Raw genomic sequence first — 20,072 nt, 5'->3', positions numbered from 1 at the left:
CACACATCATCTACTTTCACACATCATCTACTTTCACACATCATCTACTTCCACACATCATCTACTTCCACACATCATCTACTTTCACACATCATCTACTTCCACACATCATCTACTTCCACACATCATCTACTTCCACACATCATCTACTCTCTCGGATCAGAGGCTTTCAGTTCCTGGTCGTGGTTGTCATGACAACGTCAGTTAGCGTCACTCACAGAATTACTCGCGTCAATTTCCAACCACGTCCAGTTGGCATCAGCAATGAGCTTTGTTCCATTCTCCTCGAAAATCTAAAGTTCAGACTGTGGAAGTTCCTGTAGATGTAGATTGAACTTACTTGCGGGCGGTTTTAGGCTGCTACAGGTCATGGTGTCATGGTGTAGTCTACTGCAGGCCATGGTGTAGGCTGCTACAGGTCATGGTGTCATGGTGTAGTCTACTGCAGGCCATGGTGTAGGCTGCTACAGGTCATGGTGTAGGCTGCTACAGGTCATGGTGTAGGCTGCTACAGGTCATGATGGTGTCATGGTGTAGGCTGCTATAGGTCATGATGTCATGGTGTAGGCTGCTACAGGTCATGGTGTAGTCTACTGCAGGCCATGATGTAGGCTGCTACAGGTCATGATGGTGTGATGGTGTAGGCTGCTACAGGTCATGATGGTGTGATGGTGTAGGCTGCTACAGGTCATGATGGTGTAGGCTGCTACAGGTCATGATGGTGTAGGCTGCTACAGGTCATGATGTAGGCTGCTACAGGTCATGATGGTGTAGACAAGGTGCAGCCAACACTCTCCTGTCACCTCGGCCAGCCAGACCCAGGCTCAGGTCAGTGCTGGTTACACCTTATATATTCATTACCATAATAGCTTGCCTTGCTTAGCTCTTGATTCATTACCACAACTAGCTTAGTTACTTACTGATTCATTACTCAAACTAGCTAGTTAACACCTAGTTCGTTTTCTATTTAACTATCGTTGCCTTTACTACGTCGCATTTTCGATCTTCTGTTCTGTTTTTCCTTTTCGTCACGTCCTAAACATGCTTCCATATACTTTTTTATTGTGTGTTTCTTTGTTTAATTTGTCTTGCCAATTGTTTGGCTCCTATTCGTTTTGATTGTTTCTTATGTGTTCTCTGCTATGTGTTATTGCATCTTGTTATCATAACTCCTATTGTGCTTGTCTGGTAACATCGCCCTATTTGACCCTATATACGCCATGTTTCCTTCGTATAACCTCGCGTCAAGTTATTCCTCAACAAAGCTGTACCAAAAACAGAACCACCAAAAACCAGCAGACCACTTGAAATTTTGTGGGTGATAATGAATTCGAAAATTTAAAAAAATGGAAACCTTCCGCATTGCTGGCGAAGTTAATTTTTGACCTCCGGTGCGAAATAGCTTGACATCTCAAGCGCTAGCAAATCATTCTATTATTTCTAATACCAACAGACCAAGCTTTTCCAGTGAAGCGTCTCTCGGGTTTAGTCTTTTATCCACCTAAAAGGAGTTGCTACGCATAATTCTCTGCATTTTCCTTTGCTCATTTCCTTTGCTCTACAAAATAGTACGTTTTCATTTCCTTTCTTCTATAAAATACTACGAAAACAAACTTCTTGTCTTAAAAAGAACATTTTTCATGTACATTCTTATTGCTTGGGATTTCTACTTGCATTTCATAGCCTATATGTAGCACTCGTTGTATTGCGATGTGACCATCCGACTTCTTATATCACTTCACTATTTTCGTCGTTTGAAATTCAGTGATAACCGTCGTTTATGCTCAATCATTTTCCATTACTTCTATTATGTACTGGAATTTTGAAGTAATGATTCAACAATATAAATTTTACTTAATCACAACCCAAATTTTCCCCCAAATTTGTTTTACTTAACCTCGACCCCGAAAGGTAATGATATTTATTTGTTCGTACTGCTCAATGAATTCTAATTATCGAATTAGTTCTAATCATCTAATTATCTAATTCTAATCATCTAATTCTATATCATCTAATTAATTCTAAGTCGGATGGTCATAACAAGAACCTCTGTGGCCGCATTGGCCTTCTCCCTCTTATACTACGTACTTTGCTTCCTTCATCTTCCCTCATCAATGTATGCTTCACAATGACGTTATTTAAATCTAATTAATTATAAGCGAGGTTCTTGCATGCCGTGCGTTCATTGTGATCTATTTCTGCACACGTCTGCAGCAGCGCCTTTATAGCAACGTGCTGTATTCATCCCAGTATTTAATACGTTAAAACTTTTTGTCAATTAAAATATGATCTCAATCGTTCATTGTGATCTCTTTATGCACACGTCTGCAGCAGCGCCTCTATAGCAACGTGCCGTTTTCATCTCAGTATTTAATACATTAAAACGTTTTGTCAATTAAAATATGATCTCAATCGTTGCTTGTTCTTCTGATTAGAGTAATACGGGAATTCTGTTGTTTATCAGCTCCTAACATGAGAAACATTTGACGCATCGCGTGCTGTAGACGTTACTTCCATTATCATTATTCTCTCTTTCTTTCTTTTTCACTTTTGTGTAAATAAAAGATTCTGGGACATCACATCAAGTTTCTGTTGTAAATAAAAATTTTTGGGACATCACGTACACTCATAAAGGCTCAGTTTGGACAACGGCTCTCAGCTATTCATCATGGCCCCTTCCAGTCATAACTCACCATGTGTATAAAATTATGCATCATCATAATTTTTGACATGCGTTCTTTCTTCCTCTTGACTGAACGAGATCTTGAAAATATCAACATGTGTTTTTTATGTTGACTATCGATGTTTATTGGTAAATATTCACATTTTCATGCCCATGAGCCAGCATATGTGCAATTATAATGTTTGCTTAGAGCGAAAAATTGTAGCTACATCATTAAAAGTTTCATCCATTTCATCCAGTCAATGGTTCAAATTTTTAAACGTTCTGTAAATGTAAATTTCAACAGGAACGCAATGAATATCTCTAATATTTGATATCAATTGTATTCATGATGTATATAATTGACGTATTCTTTAGTTACTGTCTTAGTTACCCTGCAACTGAGATGGATTCTGTATTGTGTTCTGAGATTCTTGATGAGCATCGCAGATAGTGAATTACAGACATTGTGTATATTATCTCGTTATCTTTTTTGTTAGTTACTTCACCATATGCTTGGAAGTGCGTAGTTAGAGCTTCTTTGCTTATAAAGTGATTCAAGATCACTTTAACAATCGAAAGTCAGTATATTAGCTCTTATTATCGTATTATTATATGTCAAATTTTCATTTGTGGGATGCTCACGCAGCTTAAAAAAGACTTACGTTATTTCAAGGAGATTACCTACTAAATTATTGATAAATTGCGGTCATTAACTAGTCCCACACATTAAATGATGTCTCACTGCTTTTTAACTATACTATTGTCTACATATATATTATTACTGTTACCTACATCACTTGTTGCTACATTCTTGAGATAAGCCTGCGTTACGTGGAATTACTGTTACCTACATCACTTATTCACCTACATTCCTTTTATTCTTGAGATAAGCTTGCGTTACGTGGAATTACTGTTACCTATCATCAGTTATTTTACATACTCTTCATTTTTTCTTGAGATATTCGTGTAAAATTTATCCATGGATGTCGTGCAGAGTGCGTACCGGGGCGCCTGCTACACCGCGCTGGCTGCGTCGCCGAGTGTCCTGACGGTTTCTTCAGCACCTTCGCCTCCCGCAACATTCCTGACGCGGGGCATCCTGCCCGTGCTGGTACCCCGGTAATCACGGGAGGTGCTGTTACCCCGGTAATCACGGGAGGTGCCGGTGCTGGAGGTGGTACCACGGCTCGGGAGGTGCCGGTGTGTGCCAAGTGTCACTTCTCCTGCAGGAGATGTACTTCTCATGAGCACTCTACGTGTACGCTCTGCTGGTCTGACGCTACTCTGCACCCGGGAGATAAGGTAACAGTCGCAGATGACGATTACTATGACTTACTATGACGATTTCTGGTCTAGACTGTAATTTTTTTATTTGTATGAGTACAAGCATTATTAAACAGATATTGAATAAATAAAATTTTGAATTAGCTCAGGGAATTAACGATGAACTGGAAGCTTGGAGCCGTACTATCAAAAATAGTTGCGATTTTGTAGCTCCGTCAGCCTATTGCTGATGGCCTTTCAAGCCGAACCCACCAATCACAGAAAAGAAATTAGTCGCTACGTGTACTTGGGCCGCTATGTGTACTTAGGCCGCTATGTGTACTTGGCCTCTACGTGTACTTAGGCCGCTATGTGTACTTTATCAGATTTTGATAGTAAAAAAAAATTCTCATTTGCCAATATGTAGTAGGTGTACTATAGCAGGTTTTGTTAGTACGGCGCCCAATTAAAAAAAATTCTCATTTTCTATTATGTTGTGTGCAGAACGGAGGAGTTTGTTACTCACAATCAGTAGAGAAAGCACCGCTACGTGTACTTAGGCTGCCAGTAGGTATACTTTAGCAACTTTTGATAGTACGGCGCCCAATTAAAAAAAATTCTCATTTTCCATTATGTTGTGTGCAGAACGGAGGAGTTTGTTACTCACTATCAGTAGAGAAAGCGTACACCAGCAGCCAGTCTTGGAGCGCTGCAGGAGTGTTGCTCGTGGTGGTGGCTACACTAGCGCTGGTGTTGTCTTCTCTTGGCTTCCTCTGCGTCAGGTTCATGAGCGGTACATCCAACACCAACGGCACCTCCATCAGTATCAGTGATAGCGTAGATAAACTCAGAGAGCTGAGCAAGGGCTTGCATAACGGCGCGAAGAAGAGCGGCGGCGGCGGCGCCTCCTACAGGAAACTTTCCGACGACACCGAGAGGCTTGTGACTTCCAATAAACCTTTCTATGATTTCCCCTCTAGTGATGAGGAGGAGGAGCAAGTCTTATGATGGCCGTGATGTCTTCTATTTAGATCAGTTTACGTCATTATGTATCACGTGCGTCATCATCTCTTTTATCATTCTAACCCACGCCATCGGTCCGTTCTTCGTGCGTTCCCTCTTCCGCCTTCTTGCTTTTGTCCCTGCAATTCTTTGTCCCAGTTCCATCTTTACTCTTTATCTCCGCTCTTCTCCTTGTTTTTTAGAGAAATTTGTGCAAAAAAACTTAATATATAGTGACTTTTTTCTATCTTTACTCTCTATATCTGCTCTTCTCCTTGTTTTTTAGAGAAATTTGAGAGAAAAAATTAATATCTTTCGTCCCATTTCTATCTTTACTCTTTATCTCCGCTCTTCTCCTTGTTTTTTAGAGAAGTTTGTGCGAAAAACTTAATATTCAGTGACTTTATATTGCCAGAATATTTCTTTCCATATTCCTTTGTGCTATTCCTCATTCCTTCGTGCTATTCCTACTCCTCTCTATTCCTCATGGACAAGAGAACATTAACTCCTAAATTCCTGCCTGATAAATAAATTTGCCAGAGACAGGCAGGGATAAATTCGACCATTTCAAAACCATCCATTTGAGAATAGCGTGCAGTACACAACTTTGCCTATTGTTTGAGGGTAGACCGCAATAAAGTGCGTAATGAATAATTCTTATTCAGTGATTAACGTGTTATGAATGATGTGGGTGATGAATGCTGTGCAACTGAGCTCGATAACACAATTCAACATTGAAGAATCAGTTATTTGCGACAAAAGCTTGAGTGCGTGTGTTATGGCACAGATCTTATTTTTAACGGATTTTAATGCCAGATATACGATCTGGAACTGATATATCTTAGGTTGTCAGACAATGATGGGTATAAGTGCAAGTTTTTGCTAGACCATGTTGTGAATTTTATCAATGTTCCTGTACTGAAATATGTCTATGTGTGTCTTAGATTTTAATATTCGATAATTAATTATTCGTTCAGGGAGACATTGGATAAAGGGTGTTTTAGATACTCCGTTCGTGAACGTTAATATATTGTGGAGTTGTCAGAGTGTCTCAATAAGTAGCTGCCGAGTGTCTCAGTAAATAACAAATTGTTCTCAGCGAAACCGACACTTCTTTACGACAACGTTTTCATTATTACGGTAGTAACTGGATTAATTTCTTTCACTTTGAAAAAGAAACTATGGTTTAAATACGATTTTGTGAGGCTATAAAATATATCAATGCTTCCCAAGATACCATTTGCCACTAAAAAATCTTTGCTTGTCTGTTCCCGTCATGTCTCAACCAAATATTGAATTCAAACCCGGGCTCTGTTTTTATGTCATGCAAGCTTACTAATTGATTAAATATTTTAATGTTCAATGTGACATCAATTTCTGCTGGAGCGTTTTAATTATAAACTTTTAGATTCAGAGTAAGTTGCAATCAAAGTTTGCAATTTGTAAACATTGTTCAGAAGTTAATTACATAGCTACATTCTTAACGAGATCTTCATGAAGGTCCGTCATGTTGAAATTTTTATTAGTCCAGATTCCGTTTTTAATAACTTCAGATAATGATTTTAGTGTTTCTGTTCTTGATAAGATGTTCAGCTAAGGATCATCCAATCCGATGCATAGGAATCGCTAAAATCTGGCTCTGTTTCCAGAAGTAACTTTGTAAGTTTTACTTGAGTTATAGTTGTGTTTTTTCAAAGTTTGTGGATTATGATTTACCATCAAGAGTGACCCGAGTGCAGTACAGGTACCTAAACAAACTGCGTACAAAAATTCGTGTAGTACTGGTACGTATAAAAACTGCGTACAAATACGCCATAAATATCATATACTCGACCAAGTCGTTAGCACGACTCGGCATCAAAAATATTCGAAAGGCCGAAAATATTCTAAAGGCTAAAAATATTCTAAAGGCCAAAAATATTCTAAAGGCTAAAAATATTCTAAAGGCTAAAAATATTCTAAAAGCTAAAAATATTCTAAACGCTAAAAATATTCAAGATGCTAAAAATATTCTCAAGGCCAAAAATATTCTAAAAGCTAAAAATATTCTTAAGGCTGAAAATATTCTGAAGGCTAAAAATATTCTTAAAGCTAAAAATATTCTAAAGGCTAACAATATTCTATATCTAAACTATTGTCTCTCATTATTTGTGATGAATTGATCATTTCTACGCCGGTTCTAAAGCCTGACATAACGTCGCTGATGTGTTGTATACACGATACATAGTTCTTTATTTCTGTACAATAGATGCATACCTGAATGCTATTAATACCCAGCGAGCATGTTTCTGCTATTTTCAACTGGTTACAAGATGTTTAATTTGAACGTAAACAAAAGTAAATTTCAAATACCGTAAAAACCGTATAAACCCACTGCTTTATAACGCGCTCTGGATTCTATTTGAAGATTTGTACGTCAAAACATGTAGAACTTGAAGTCAAATATATCGTAGCGTAAGCCCATAGTTTAGAGGAAAATTTACAGTTATGCGGTTACGTGCCTTAAAGTCGATGCAGTTTGCTACTGGTGGATCAAGATCAACTTTAGTACACTTTGATACTAGGCGCTTTGTACGCGCAGTCAAAAATATCCAGAATTTAGATAGCCACTGCAATCCTTGCTATGAATTGTTTGCCATTAGTATTTTTTCGGTACACTTTGATACTAGGCGCTTTGTTAAAACTTTTTCAGAATTTATATAGCCGTTGCATTCCTTGCTCTGATTCGCTTACCGTTAGGATTTTTTCGCACGCTAAACTTTTATTAAAACATGTTAAAGTTTTTCTCAAATGGCAAAGCACTTTGGTCAGCACTCTTGCTGCCGGCCGTGGTCATTTACCAAGTGCGTCGTGATAAGATCGTCCTTGTTATGTTTCAGCTCCCTGAAGTTTCGGTTCTTAAATGCAATTTTTATTCTCGGTTCATGAACGTCTTCTTTTTAGCGCATTTTCTCATTTATGGAAAAAATGCACTATTGTGCTCGCCATGTCCGTCCGTCCGTCCGTCTGTGCGTGACCTCAAGTTTTCGTCGACGAGAAAATGCGCTCTCTGTCACTCACTGCAGTGAGTACTGAGTTATATTTTTTTACATATTATAGGCAGGCAGCGGCTAGGCTATACTTGTCGCGCTACGAAAATCTTCGAGTTTAATTATAAAAGAAGTGTTAACATTAAACACGAATGTATCCATGATATTGTCCACGTCTTTTGTTTAAATTGAGTAAGTTTGTACATTGCGTAGATTTTAAAGCTGTTCCGCAATAAAATGTGGCCCATGAACGAGCCTCTATAAGTTTTTAGTCTTTTAATGATGAACTGATTATGTGATATGAACATCCAGATGCTGATCAAACAGCGACTACTTAATCAATTGATCGATCCAGAAATTGCGTTTGGAATTAACGCGTTGCCGAAACGAAATATCCTTTTAAAAAGACATTATTGAGTCCACTCTGTCATAATCTACTTATTTAATCAGAATGTATTTCTATATAAATACATGAACGTTCTCGATGGAAACCCAATATTCTCAAGGTTTTCTCGCGATTACTGTAATGACCGGTGTTTAACATTAGTTAATAATTCATTATATCTAGCGTGGTCTTGATTAATATATTTGTGCAAGGGATATCTATATATCAATTAATGTTTGTACTGGAGAGAAGAGAAATGTGTATAATATGTTGGTGCGTAAATATGTTGGTGCGTACTGTAATATATACTCTGAAACTGATCTGATCTATAAATCTTTTTATAAGTTTCTTTTTGTGTAAGCCGTTGCGGGATGCTTGGGTCTTGGAACTGGAGGCCCTAGGCTGGCTGTTGCTTCGTCGTGAATATATTGAATGGTATAATAACGATAGTAATGTACATGGTGATGATTTCTTAGCTCCATATCAACATTGTCAACATTAGTGCGGCCAAAGCCGAGAATCTGCGTTGATTTAGTACGGCCAAAGCCGACAATCTGCGTTGAATTAGTACGACCAAAGCCGAGTTTCTGCGTTGATTTAGTACGGCCTAAGCCGAGAATCTACGTTGATTTAGTACGGCCAAAGCCGAGATTCTGCGTTGATTTAGTACGACCAAAGCCGAGATTCTGCGTTGATTTAGTACGGCCAAGGCCGAGATTCTGCGTTGATTTAGTACGGCCAAAGCCGAGATTCTGCGTTGATTTAGTACGGCCATAGCCGAGATTCTGCGTTGATTTAGCACGGCCAAAGCCGAGATTCTGCGTTGATTTAGTACGGCCAAAGCCGAGATTCTGCGTTGATTTTACCTCTTTACCTCTGTCAGTTAAATCAGTTTAGGAATACCATAAGGATCGACCAGCTTTTGGAGGCCTCAGGTTGTGCTATTTGCTCATTTAAGAGTTGATGAAACTCATTTTATTCCGGGATCCGTTGAAAAAAATATCTGTTTTATTCCGGTATCTGAAAACTTGTTAACTTCCTGTCTCCATAGAATCGTAGTGTATTAGAGTTTTTCGAGCCAGTGTCGCTCCATGTCAGATATTTCGTCAGATGACGCTGGTTATGTAGAGTTTGTTTTTTGTTTTTAATTCTTAAATTCATTTAGCGCTGGAAATTCTTAGTGATCGAATGTTCTTTGTTGACCATTACCCCAGGGACAAATATTGGCTTGAGATTTATTCATGTTTTTATACCGAATTGAAATTGTTTTATCCATGTCTTATACATGCATTGATCTTTTACATACGGATAGCATCACACAGATTTATAATTTTATTGACATTCTCGGTGTGCATGTTTGATCGGATTAATATATGATCTTATGTTGTGAAATATTAGACGGCTAATGCTTTCAATCATCCTGTATACTTCTCTTCTCTACTTCAAGGAACAGAAAAATGCAGAAGCGAGAAGTTATTTTCTTTACTTTAATTCTTCAGTGGAAGGATCTTTTGGGGCAGTGTACTGCGAGACCTTTAATCGATTTTCGAAAATATTGAAATTTTTCACTCCATTCCATTAAATTTCTCTTATACAAATATTTTCGATTGATGCCCATTATTCAATGTGATAAGTTAATTCCACTATTTTGCACTTATCGATTATCGATAAATATATTATTCGTAGGCTTCATAAGCACTTGCATAAATTCACGAAAAACATGTTTTGCCGGGGCTTGACTTACTCAGGATAGTCCGTGTACAAGAAGAGTTTTCGAGCGCTGTATTCTCTGTATGAATGTATTCTCAGGGTCGTTAAATTAACTCGGCCCAACCAAAACATTAACATCATCAGTTACATAAAGTATTATGGTCTTAAAAATCAATATTAAAGGTCAGGTCTTAAAAACAATGTTGTACTTCAGGTCTTAAAAACAATGTTGTACTTCAGGTCTTAAAAAACAATGTTGTACTTCAGGTCTTAAAAACAATATTGTAATTCAGGTCTTAAAAACAATGTTGTACTTCAGGTATTAAAAAAACAATGTTGTACTTCAGGTCTTAAAAACAATATTGTACTTCAGGCCTTAAAAACAGTGTTGTACTTCAGGTCTTAAAAAACAATGTTGTACTTCAGGTCTTAAAAAAATGTTGTACTTCAGGTCTTAAAAACAATGTTGTACTTCAGGTCTTGAAAAGAATGTTGTACTTCAGTACTGTAGGCCTTAAAAACATTGTTGTACTTCATGTCTTAAAAACAATGTTGTACTTCAGGTCTTAAAAACATTTTTATACATCAGGTCTTAAAAAAAATTGTACTTTAGGTCTTAAAAAACAATGTTTACGTCAGTTTTAACAATGTTCACTATCATTAATAAACTGAACATAGAAATCAACCTCCCCACATTCAGAAGTTCAAGTTTATTTCTTGAGTGAAAAGTAAAGTTGAAATGTGTCAGGCATTAGAACGGTGTGTCTGTGATAGCGTGTCTGTTCGACCGCCGCCTAGACTTATTACATATAAGCACCATTTTAGCATCGTGTTTAATTTTCCTTAATCTTTTGATCAATAACTCTTAACACCTGGATTTTTAAAATTATGAGAATTTAAAAATTGTTGGCAGAACCTTAAGCGCTGCTCAGTTGAGACGAGTGGGTGTGCCAGACGTGCGTGTAACATAAAATTTGGTTCGTTTGAATCAAGCTGACTTTTGAACTACAATTGAGTTTTTGGTTGTACACAAGTGCCGAGTCAATGTCTTGGCCGAGGACTGATACTAATTAAAGTAACTAGCCTTGAGAAGTAATTTTCGATTGCAGAAAAAATTTATTGGTATAATTTGATTTTCGTATATTTTCTAATCCTTTCATTTTAAATAGTCATGATCATTAATACGTACCTGTTCATAGAGGGTAAAGTATAATAAGCCTAAGAAATCGACAAATTTCAGTTCCCACGTTTGCTTTTTCCCTGACCCGTAAACTTATCAGCAATATTAAGATGCTTACGAAACTTTGATATTACCTTCTGCAATGGAAGCGTGCTAACCTATATTCCTTTGGTTCCATAATCTATATTATTTACTTAGCGAAGCGTGCCGGGGCATAGGAGTTGGGGATTTGTCCAGTCATTACTTATAATTATCAAATTATGTATCCATGATTAGCTCCTTAGATACGGGTTTTATTATTTTTCTAAGACTCGTTCATGTTCAAGAACAGACTAGATAAAGCTATGGAAAAATATATGTTCAGACTTGAAATGCCTAGCACCATATCGAACCCGGTGGAAGTCTAGTAGCTACTTAAAACTATCGTCAGTCTTGAAAAGATCCGGTCAAATGACACGCGTTTAGATCTTCTGTGAACAAGGCACGAAAAGGAAAAGAATCGGCGACAGGCCACATCAGGCCTACTCTTCAGCGCCGAGATCACTATGTTATGTTATGTTCAATTTTGATGTTACATAGTCTTGACGAGTTTTCGTTTTTTTCAGTTTTCCAATATTTCATTTTTTGTTTCTTCTTATTTTCTTCATTTCATTTTAATGTTTGGTGAGTTTTTATCGTTTGTTCTCTCTTATGACAATACTTTTTCTATGTAATATCAGTTTTTCCGATAGCCTTTTTTGGCCTCGAGTCAAACTTGGATAGGTACTTTTCACCGACTTTACTTAATTTTTAGGCTACAAACTTTTAACAAATAAACATGAAGGCCTTCATCAATGAGCTAGCTATTTTAACCTCAAAAAATAATACGAGTGCTTTCAATTTCATAGCTATACGTTGGTATTAAAATCGAATAGTTGATACATAAATTGTCAAAATTAAATAAACGTGCACCGCTTGGGTCTCATAATGGTTGAACTATATAAGGTTGACTCACGAGGTTTCCGTCTTTCAGTTCAGCTTTTTTGTTACGTCACTGAGATTGAGAAACGTAAACAATCCCGTCATTCCCATGACGGATTGGTTGACTGGTTTGATCGCGTTTCGGTGATTGGTTAATGCCTGTGACGTCACTGAGATCAGTGACGTCACAGGCGAACAACCAACTACATCCGCAGAAATGAGCTTCTCATGGGTCAACCTTTTATTAGTTCATTAAATTCAACCATGGCAACGGCCCAAGTCTTCAGTAGGTGTAAGCGCCTCCAGTAATTAAATGGGTCAACCTTATATTAGGTCAACATGTTCATGGGTCAACCTTATTAGCGCATTTTCTCTTTATAGAAAAAATGCACTATTGTGCTCGCCATGTCCGTCTGTCTGTTTGTCTGTCCGTGACTTCACGTTTTCGTCGATTTTAAGAAGCCGGCATGCCTGTATCAAAGATACAACATCTCTAGCTCTAATGCTCTGTAGTAATGGCAATGAAAACTGATTTATGCACGAGAAAATGCGCTCTCTGGCACTCACTGCCGTGAGTACTGAGTTATATTTTATTAGTTTCTCATTTGGGTGATTACAGCGCTTCCAGGATACCAGAAGTCATCGCCCCGCCTGGTCTCGGGTGACGTCATCTGCGCCGATCTGCATGAGCAGCAACACCCACGCCACGCAAGAGTTCAGCACCTTAAACAAATTCAGACACGACAGCTATTAGATGAAAAAATTATTCTGAAGAAAATTTGGTCGTTTCCGATCTCTTACGGGTTACTGGGATTTAATCGGTCATGTTACTATTTTATATTGTTAGCGATTAATCATTTACGAGTCAGTAAAATATATTCACATATGCATTAGATGCAATGATTTTAATTCAAATTTCTCACTGAAACTAGCGTGCTTCGTCGCAGCGAGAAGGCTCCTCTGATACTGAAGTCGGCCATCTTGTCCAGCTGATTCAATACTCGCGCTACCTGCTCATGTTCACAAATATTCTGAAAAATGTTCAGTGGAAATGTTTTAAATTAAGAAGTATATATATTACATAAAGAAGTCAAATCAGGATTATTCTTAGCTTCATAAACCGGAGACTTCAGTTACATGTATTTTTATCTTCTGGATCAACATCAATGATGAGGCACTATGCATATACGAAGCAAAAATGAACGAATCTCAACCTATATAAGCAACTATTGTAGATTTTCAGTAAAACCTTCTTTGAAAACGAAAAAGTTTAATCTTGACTCGGGCTCTAATTTTAATTAAATTAAGTCGGACTCTAATTTCATTTAAATTAAGTCAGACTCTAATTTTAATTAAATTAAGTCGGACTCTAATTTTAATTAAATTAACTCGGCCTTTAATTTTAATTAAATTAAGTCGGACTCTAATTTCAATTAAATTAACTCGGCCTCTAATTTTAATTAAATTAACTCAGCCTTTAATTTTAATTAAATTAAGTCGGGCTCTAATTTTAATTAAATTAAATCGGCCTCTAATTTTAATTAAATTAAGTCGGACTCTAATTTTAATTAAACTCTCTTAATTCTATAGGATATAATTTTTACCGCAGGCTTTAGTTCTTCCGGCCACGTCACGCTGTCGCGTGCAAGAACCTCTCGTATGCCCGTCACCTGAGGAAACAGTTCGTAAAATAAATCATGAGAAATTCAATCTGTCAATGTCATTCAGATAGAAGGATCAGTCAATTTTTGTACGTAATCAACGGCCAGCCTGAAACGCCGGACAGATAAAATATTCATTTGCAATCGAATAAATTCAATTAATTTCGCATTCATGCTTAGTAATCAATCATCATCCCTGTAATCAATCGTCAGTTATGGAAAGTTCGGGTTCCAAAGGCCGGATCCCTTGTGAATCAAGTCACGAAAAGTACAAAAATCGGCAACAGGCCATGGGCCTATTTCTTCAATGCCGACACTTCTATTCTATTCTAGTAAAGGAGAGCCAGATAATGTTTGGTCAGTCACTGAATCTTACCTCGTCAATAAACATTTGTCCAGAATTAAAAATTGTTATCATCAATTGCAGAGACGGAAAGATGAAGAGGAAAAATATGTAACTGGCCCCATATGTCATGCATAACATGATTTGCAACGAAGCCATGACCGTCGCCGAGATGGGAAAGAGCGTCAAGCTCCAGTCGAGTAATTCAGAAATTTCCGTTTTCTTCTGGTCCACCTGATTGAAAATTATTTTTAGGCATGTAAGTATTAAATAATGAATCCATTCTTGTACGCCTTACTATTACATATACATATGTACGCCTTGCGAATATTTTATGTGAATGATATCATAACTAGGCTCATAAAATTAGTTCGAAGTATTTCATTGGCACAATTGCAAACTTCGTAATATTATCTATGCACGTATTTATCCAACTTTCCCTAATAATTGGAAACTTTCCAGGTACTTCGAATTTATTATAAACATTTAATCAAAAGAACGTGCTTTGGCTTCTTACCTTGTGTAAGAAAGTTTCAAAATCTTCGATGGATCGCTTATTTTGAGCCTTTTCGATGAAATTATTGGAGAAATTTTGGTATCGAGTCTGCATCGCACCTGCCAGTGCATAGCACACGTACCGAAATACGGGAACGACTGCAAGGCTCCCTGTAATGAAGATAACCTCTGCGAACACTAAAACTAACTTCAACCAAAACGGCAGCGTCGGGTCATTTAAAAAGCTGAACATCACGTACGTTACTCCAGAAATGTTGCAAACGATAGCAAGGATCATGAGTGCATTCTTGCGGGTATTATGAGATGCGAGATTCGAACACCAAAATGAGTTGTGGTCGCTGAGAACGTCGTGCAGTAGTTTTCCCAGTTTTCTGCTTCGGAGAGACAGTATGATGCTGCAGGCGATACTCGAGAAGAAGCTTAAATATAATATTGCAGAATTCACGCGACTCGATAAAGCATTCTTCGGGCCTGTTACATCCATCGCTGAGCTGAGAGAAAATCCAACAACACCCGTTATGCGCACCACCACTGCATACGCAACCCAAAACATGGAAATTTTGGGACCTTTTTTCACGATGTTGTGGCATAAAATCCCTGCAATTCTTATGAGAAACAGCGACACACAAATACCAAGCTCTCTTCTTTTCGACATGGTGCCTGGTGCCACTCACTGAAGGTGATTAAAATTTTGAATTCAAGTTTTAAATTCCGTGATATGTCCCAGACAACGACGTGTGGTAGCCAACTCTTTCCCTGTGCACCGCGCACTGGCCTTTAGCGCGATTGCGTCCTGCTTGTTCAGTTCTAATCAATGCGTAAATAAATTAGAAACAAATTAGAACTCTGTATGAATAGTTCATTTGTTGCTCGACTGCTTCTTTGTTCAAATGACTTGCCCCGTCGCGCGACCCAAAACGTTTACTCAGGGGTCGAGGGTTGACTCGCTGCAACGCCTTATCGACGTTTTAATGAATATTGACTCATAAAATGAACTACGAATTGAATATTCGACTTGAAATTCCTGCGGGGCCAATAAGATATAAACAATAATTGGTTAAGTAATGTTTTCATTCCATCTAGGATTCAATTTAAATTTAATATACAATTGCAATAATATTCATATTAACTTAGTGTTCTAGACCGCAATTGAAATTTCAATTCCAGTGAAATCATATATGATATAATATCAGTGAATGCTATTTACTGAATTGATTATTTTTTATTAAAAGTGTCACATTAAGCACAAACTCTACCGAAAGAGATATGCTAAGCTTTTATTTAAACATGAGCTTACCATTTCATATTTAACAGGAATTAACCCTAATTTACGATACTTAGTTTGTTATAGAGGAACAACTTGATGCCTGCAAAGAACATATCAACTTGATGTTATCGTTGGGCAATTGATCGAAGAGCTTTCCGCGAGCTCATAGCAAACAAACATTGTCAGAGTTCATTGATGAGTGAAACAAAACAAAGGTGCATTAGCTTTTGAAGTTGATATTAAAATCGTACTCCGAGAAATGAAGGAGACTCTGTCCAAATAGCGATCTACTTTTTAACTTGTGTGGGTTAACAGTTTGGCCCGATAAAAAGGCGTATCCGTGCTACTTGCAGGAAGTGTGTCGCTATTTAGACAATGTTACCCATTCTTTTCTTTGAGTGATATACAGGGTAAACACACCGAGCTCGTTCCCGTAGCTGATTTGACGTCCCTTTACTTGAGAATGAGATATACACATTTTAAATTATCAGGGGAGTTATAGGTATTAAGGCGTTAGTTCCAATTGAATGAGTAAACATGATGAATGGAAAGTTTTATTGCATAAAATGTACTATGTTTATTCACCTTCTAGTTGTACTATATTAGTGGCACACATCTTTTCGCCAGGATTGTTTACCTCGACACAAATTTCGGTATTTATCTATTTCAGCAGCTTTATGTCACCATCGCCGAAACGTACATACATCGCTGAAGCATAACATTACCTATCATTGTTAGCGAACATTTTTTTTATTTCACTATTAGTTAACATATTATTTTACAAAAGATTACCTATCATTATTAACTAACATTAACATTAGCTGATGTTAGGTTCTGACTTCCAGGCTCGTTGAAACTAATCTTAGAATGCATGATATATGAGGTCATGTCAACCAAACAAACTGGCCACCGAGGCATGATTGTCTATTGTTCAGAACTTGTCGTGCAAAACAAAATTATTGATTCCGTAGGAACCAAATAACTAACAAGCGCGAGACTTCAACTGACAAGTTTTATTATCATTGTACTTGTTGTTAGTGACGCTTTGGTCGTAAAATATCTCCGTTCACAGCATCGGTCGATAACGCGGCACAACGAACCAAATTTGACAAACATCCATCGACATCGACAATAAACTTGACAAACAGCCATCGACTTTCAAACAAATGAAGGGCGCATCTGAGTCACGGAGATCAAACATCACTGCATTGTTTGCGACTGAAATGAAAACCATTGTCATCAAATGCTAGTATCAATATTGAAATCAAATAAAATTGCCTATAGCTTACATACAAATGTGATCTATATAGCACCTTGATTAGAATTCTTAAGCCGCACCACTCAAGGCTCAGACAGTCCGCAGTCACCTCGTAGGAACTCTAACTCGCGTACACCAGCTACGCATCTATTTGCAAATTAAGCTGAAATATTTCAATTTAAATTTTGAAGTTAATTCACATATAGAGTCAGTGATATTTTTGTACTCTAAAGCATTTTTCGAACCTCGAATTCATATAAAATATAAAGGCTATATATTTCTCACCTCACTTCAATATGGCACTTCCGGCATCAAAAATAAAATATGCATTCACAAAGCTACTCATTAACGGGCTCCGAGTTTTTGGTTTGCTCTGCTATGACGTCGCTGAAGAAGGAACAAAATTTTCTCTTTTTTGGTGTTTGTATGCAGTTGCGATGCGATTGATCGTTTTGCATTCATTCCGCTCTTATGTTAACCCAATCAAAAATTTACCGTCTTTGAGTGATGTCGGCCAAATTACTCTCACAGCGATGATGGCGGTCAATTTTTTCTGCTGCTTTTTCGGCGGAATCATTCTCTTATCACGAAGCTGTAAGTTGTCTAAGCTCCTTCATCTCCATTTCTACACCAAGAACCAAAAAACTGAAACCAAGTCTATCGCATCGACTTTAATGAAATTTGGCTCAATCGTAATTCTCGCGACTGTAGCTTGTGTTGGTCTGACGGTTGCTCTGAGTGCAAACTTCAAGGCAGATGTACCTCGTTGGTTGAAATTTATTTTAAGTGGAACACAAGTCACCATACTCGGTGGCAACATACTTGCCATCATGACCTTCAGGCTCATGTGCATCTCCATAGTGAAAAATATGAAGGATGGTTGTGGTGATTACTTAGCGTTGTTTCAAACCCAGACGTGTGATAGCGCCATCGAATCAATTCTAGAGAGCCTTGAATTGTTCCTGATAAAGGTAAGAACGCAAAGGTGAAAGAATTTATTTGTATACCTGTAACAGTTACTTTAGGTTAGCTCAAGCCTCATCATCACAGAGCTGAAATAACTCAAATTCACTGAGGCCTTCAGGACGAGTTAAAATCTAAACTGGCGTGTTGGTTTGGCTGTCACCTCTGATCCGCTTCAAGTTGTGAATGGACAGGTTTATACAGCCTTTTTCCTTTGTATTCAGATAACTTAATATCATTGTAGTCATTTAACGTGTTATGGCTACTCGAAAGATTTCACTGGAAAAATTATTTTTTACCTGCGTTCTTGAACTTTCGATGTAGTAATGGAAGTTGTTTCTAGATTTTTTTCGGTAAAATGTGAAAAATTATTCTGTATTTTGTTGACAATTTAATTTTTCATATGTTATTTCAACAAGCAAGAGATCTTGAGAATGCATGAATAATATTTTACTTTACTGTGTATGTTTCCATGATTGTATGAATTTTTATAGTTTATTGTACGAATTTTACACTGCAGAATTATTCACGAGCTTTTTATTTCACCGAATTTTTTTTATTGTTTTGTGAGAAAAAATGACATCCAGATAGACATATTGTGGTAACATTTAAATCGATTGCGATTATTTATGTGTCAAACCAATCATTTAATTTTACGCAGACTGAAACGATGAAGACAGAGCTGATATCAATCTTCGCATGGATCATCACGCTGCAGGTAGCGGCTAGTACCGTAAGCATTGCCGTGCATCTCAGTTTACTGGCATCTAACGTCATCCGTCCCGACTACCTGTGCTACATGGGGCCAACTATCGGCATCTTGTGCACATTGTTCAACACAGGCCAGCAGTTCATCAACGAGGTCAGGATTTGATGTAGCACCTTATCTACCAGGGGAGATGAAGTGTTGCCCTACTTGTTATGTGTAATGTTGGGTATTGTTTGATAAATGGCATCAGTTACCAAGTGAGTTAAGATAAATAGTGTCATATACTAAGTGATTTAAGATAAATTATGTCATCTATCAAGTGAGTTAAGATAAATATAGTTAATTACCAAGTGAGTTGAGATAAATTGTGTCATCTACCAAGTGATTTGATGTGTTTTACCGAGTTACGTGTAATGTTGGTAACAGTTTGATAAATGGTGTTAAGAACCAAGTGAATCTGAGCGTGATATTTAAAGCTATTTGTGAACTTAGTGAAAGTAATCCGCACTTGAAAACTTAGTTTGCCGTTTTATCTGATTGTCCTTTATACTTTATAACATTATAACAATAAAAAAAGTTCTTCAAATAAAGTTATTTCTTTATAAATTTGTTATTATATTGTTCAATATTAGCATGATTTAAAATCTTTTCAGTCGATATCAGGCAGTAAAGTTAATAATAGATTGAGTTAGTTTCACGGAGTAGGAAAATCATTAACTTAAAATGCATAAGTTGCCCAACAATTACAGGTGAAGAGCATAGACGCAGAGTTGACCAAGCAGAGCGTCAAGTGGCCTCGACTCGTCAAGCTCTCGGTGAGGAATGTGACAGGAAATGGTAACCCCTTATGGACAAAACATTAGTGAATGAGACTTATAAATTAAATAAATTACAAACAGAGACACCACCCGACCATGCCTTAGAGTATTTTTTCTGTAATACAATTCTCATGATGACAAAGATGCCACCTACCCTAAAATTTGCTTGTGCTGCCACCGAATTAACGGTAGCAACTCTTCTTCAAGTATTTATATTATTAATATACTCAAATTGTTAACATTATTGTTTATTATTTATCGTGTATGAGATATAGATAAATGAATGTGTACAGGCACATCGTGTGCTGCTGCAGCTGAAGCGCATGGCAGACTTCAGCATCGG

At 37.4% G+C, this 20,072-nt stretch overlaps 1 protein-coding gene across 1 annotated transcript in view; it reads left to right on the top strand.

The window, feature by feature from the left end:
- LOC108671426 (furin-like protease 1, isoforms 1/1-X/2) overlaps nucleotides 1-6,837 on the top strand; it is a 69,711-nt gene extending 62,874 nt beyond the window's left edge. The window contains exons 16-17 of the mRNA XM_047882536.1: nucleotides 3,660-3,967; nucleotides 4,574-6,837. Of these exons, the coding sequence (XP_047738492.1) occupies nucleotides 3,660-3,967; nucleotides 4,574-4,936 (671 nt within the window). The 3' untranslated portion in view covers nucleotides 4,937-6,837. The remainder of the gene's footprint in view (nucleotides 1-3,659; nucleotides 3,968-4,573) is intronic.
- The last annotated feature ends 13,235 nt before the right edge of the window (nucleotides 6,838-20,072 follow it).

This window comes from Hyalella azteca, unplaced genomic scaffold, assembly GCF_000764305.2.
Source record: "Hyalella azteca isolate HAZT.00-mixed unplaced genomic scaffold, Hazt_2.0.2 contig10672, whole genome shotgun sequence".
Lineage (NCBI taxonomy): Eukaryota > Metazoa > Arthropoda > Malacostraca > Amphipoda > Hyalellidae > Hyalella > Hyalella azteca.
Note: the sequence above shows the minus strand (reverse complement) of the source record. Positions and strands in the feature narration are given on the sequence as shown.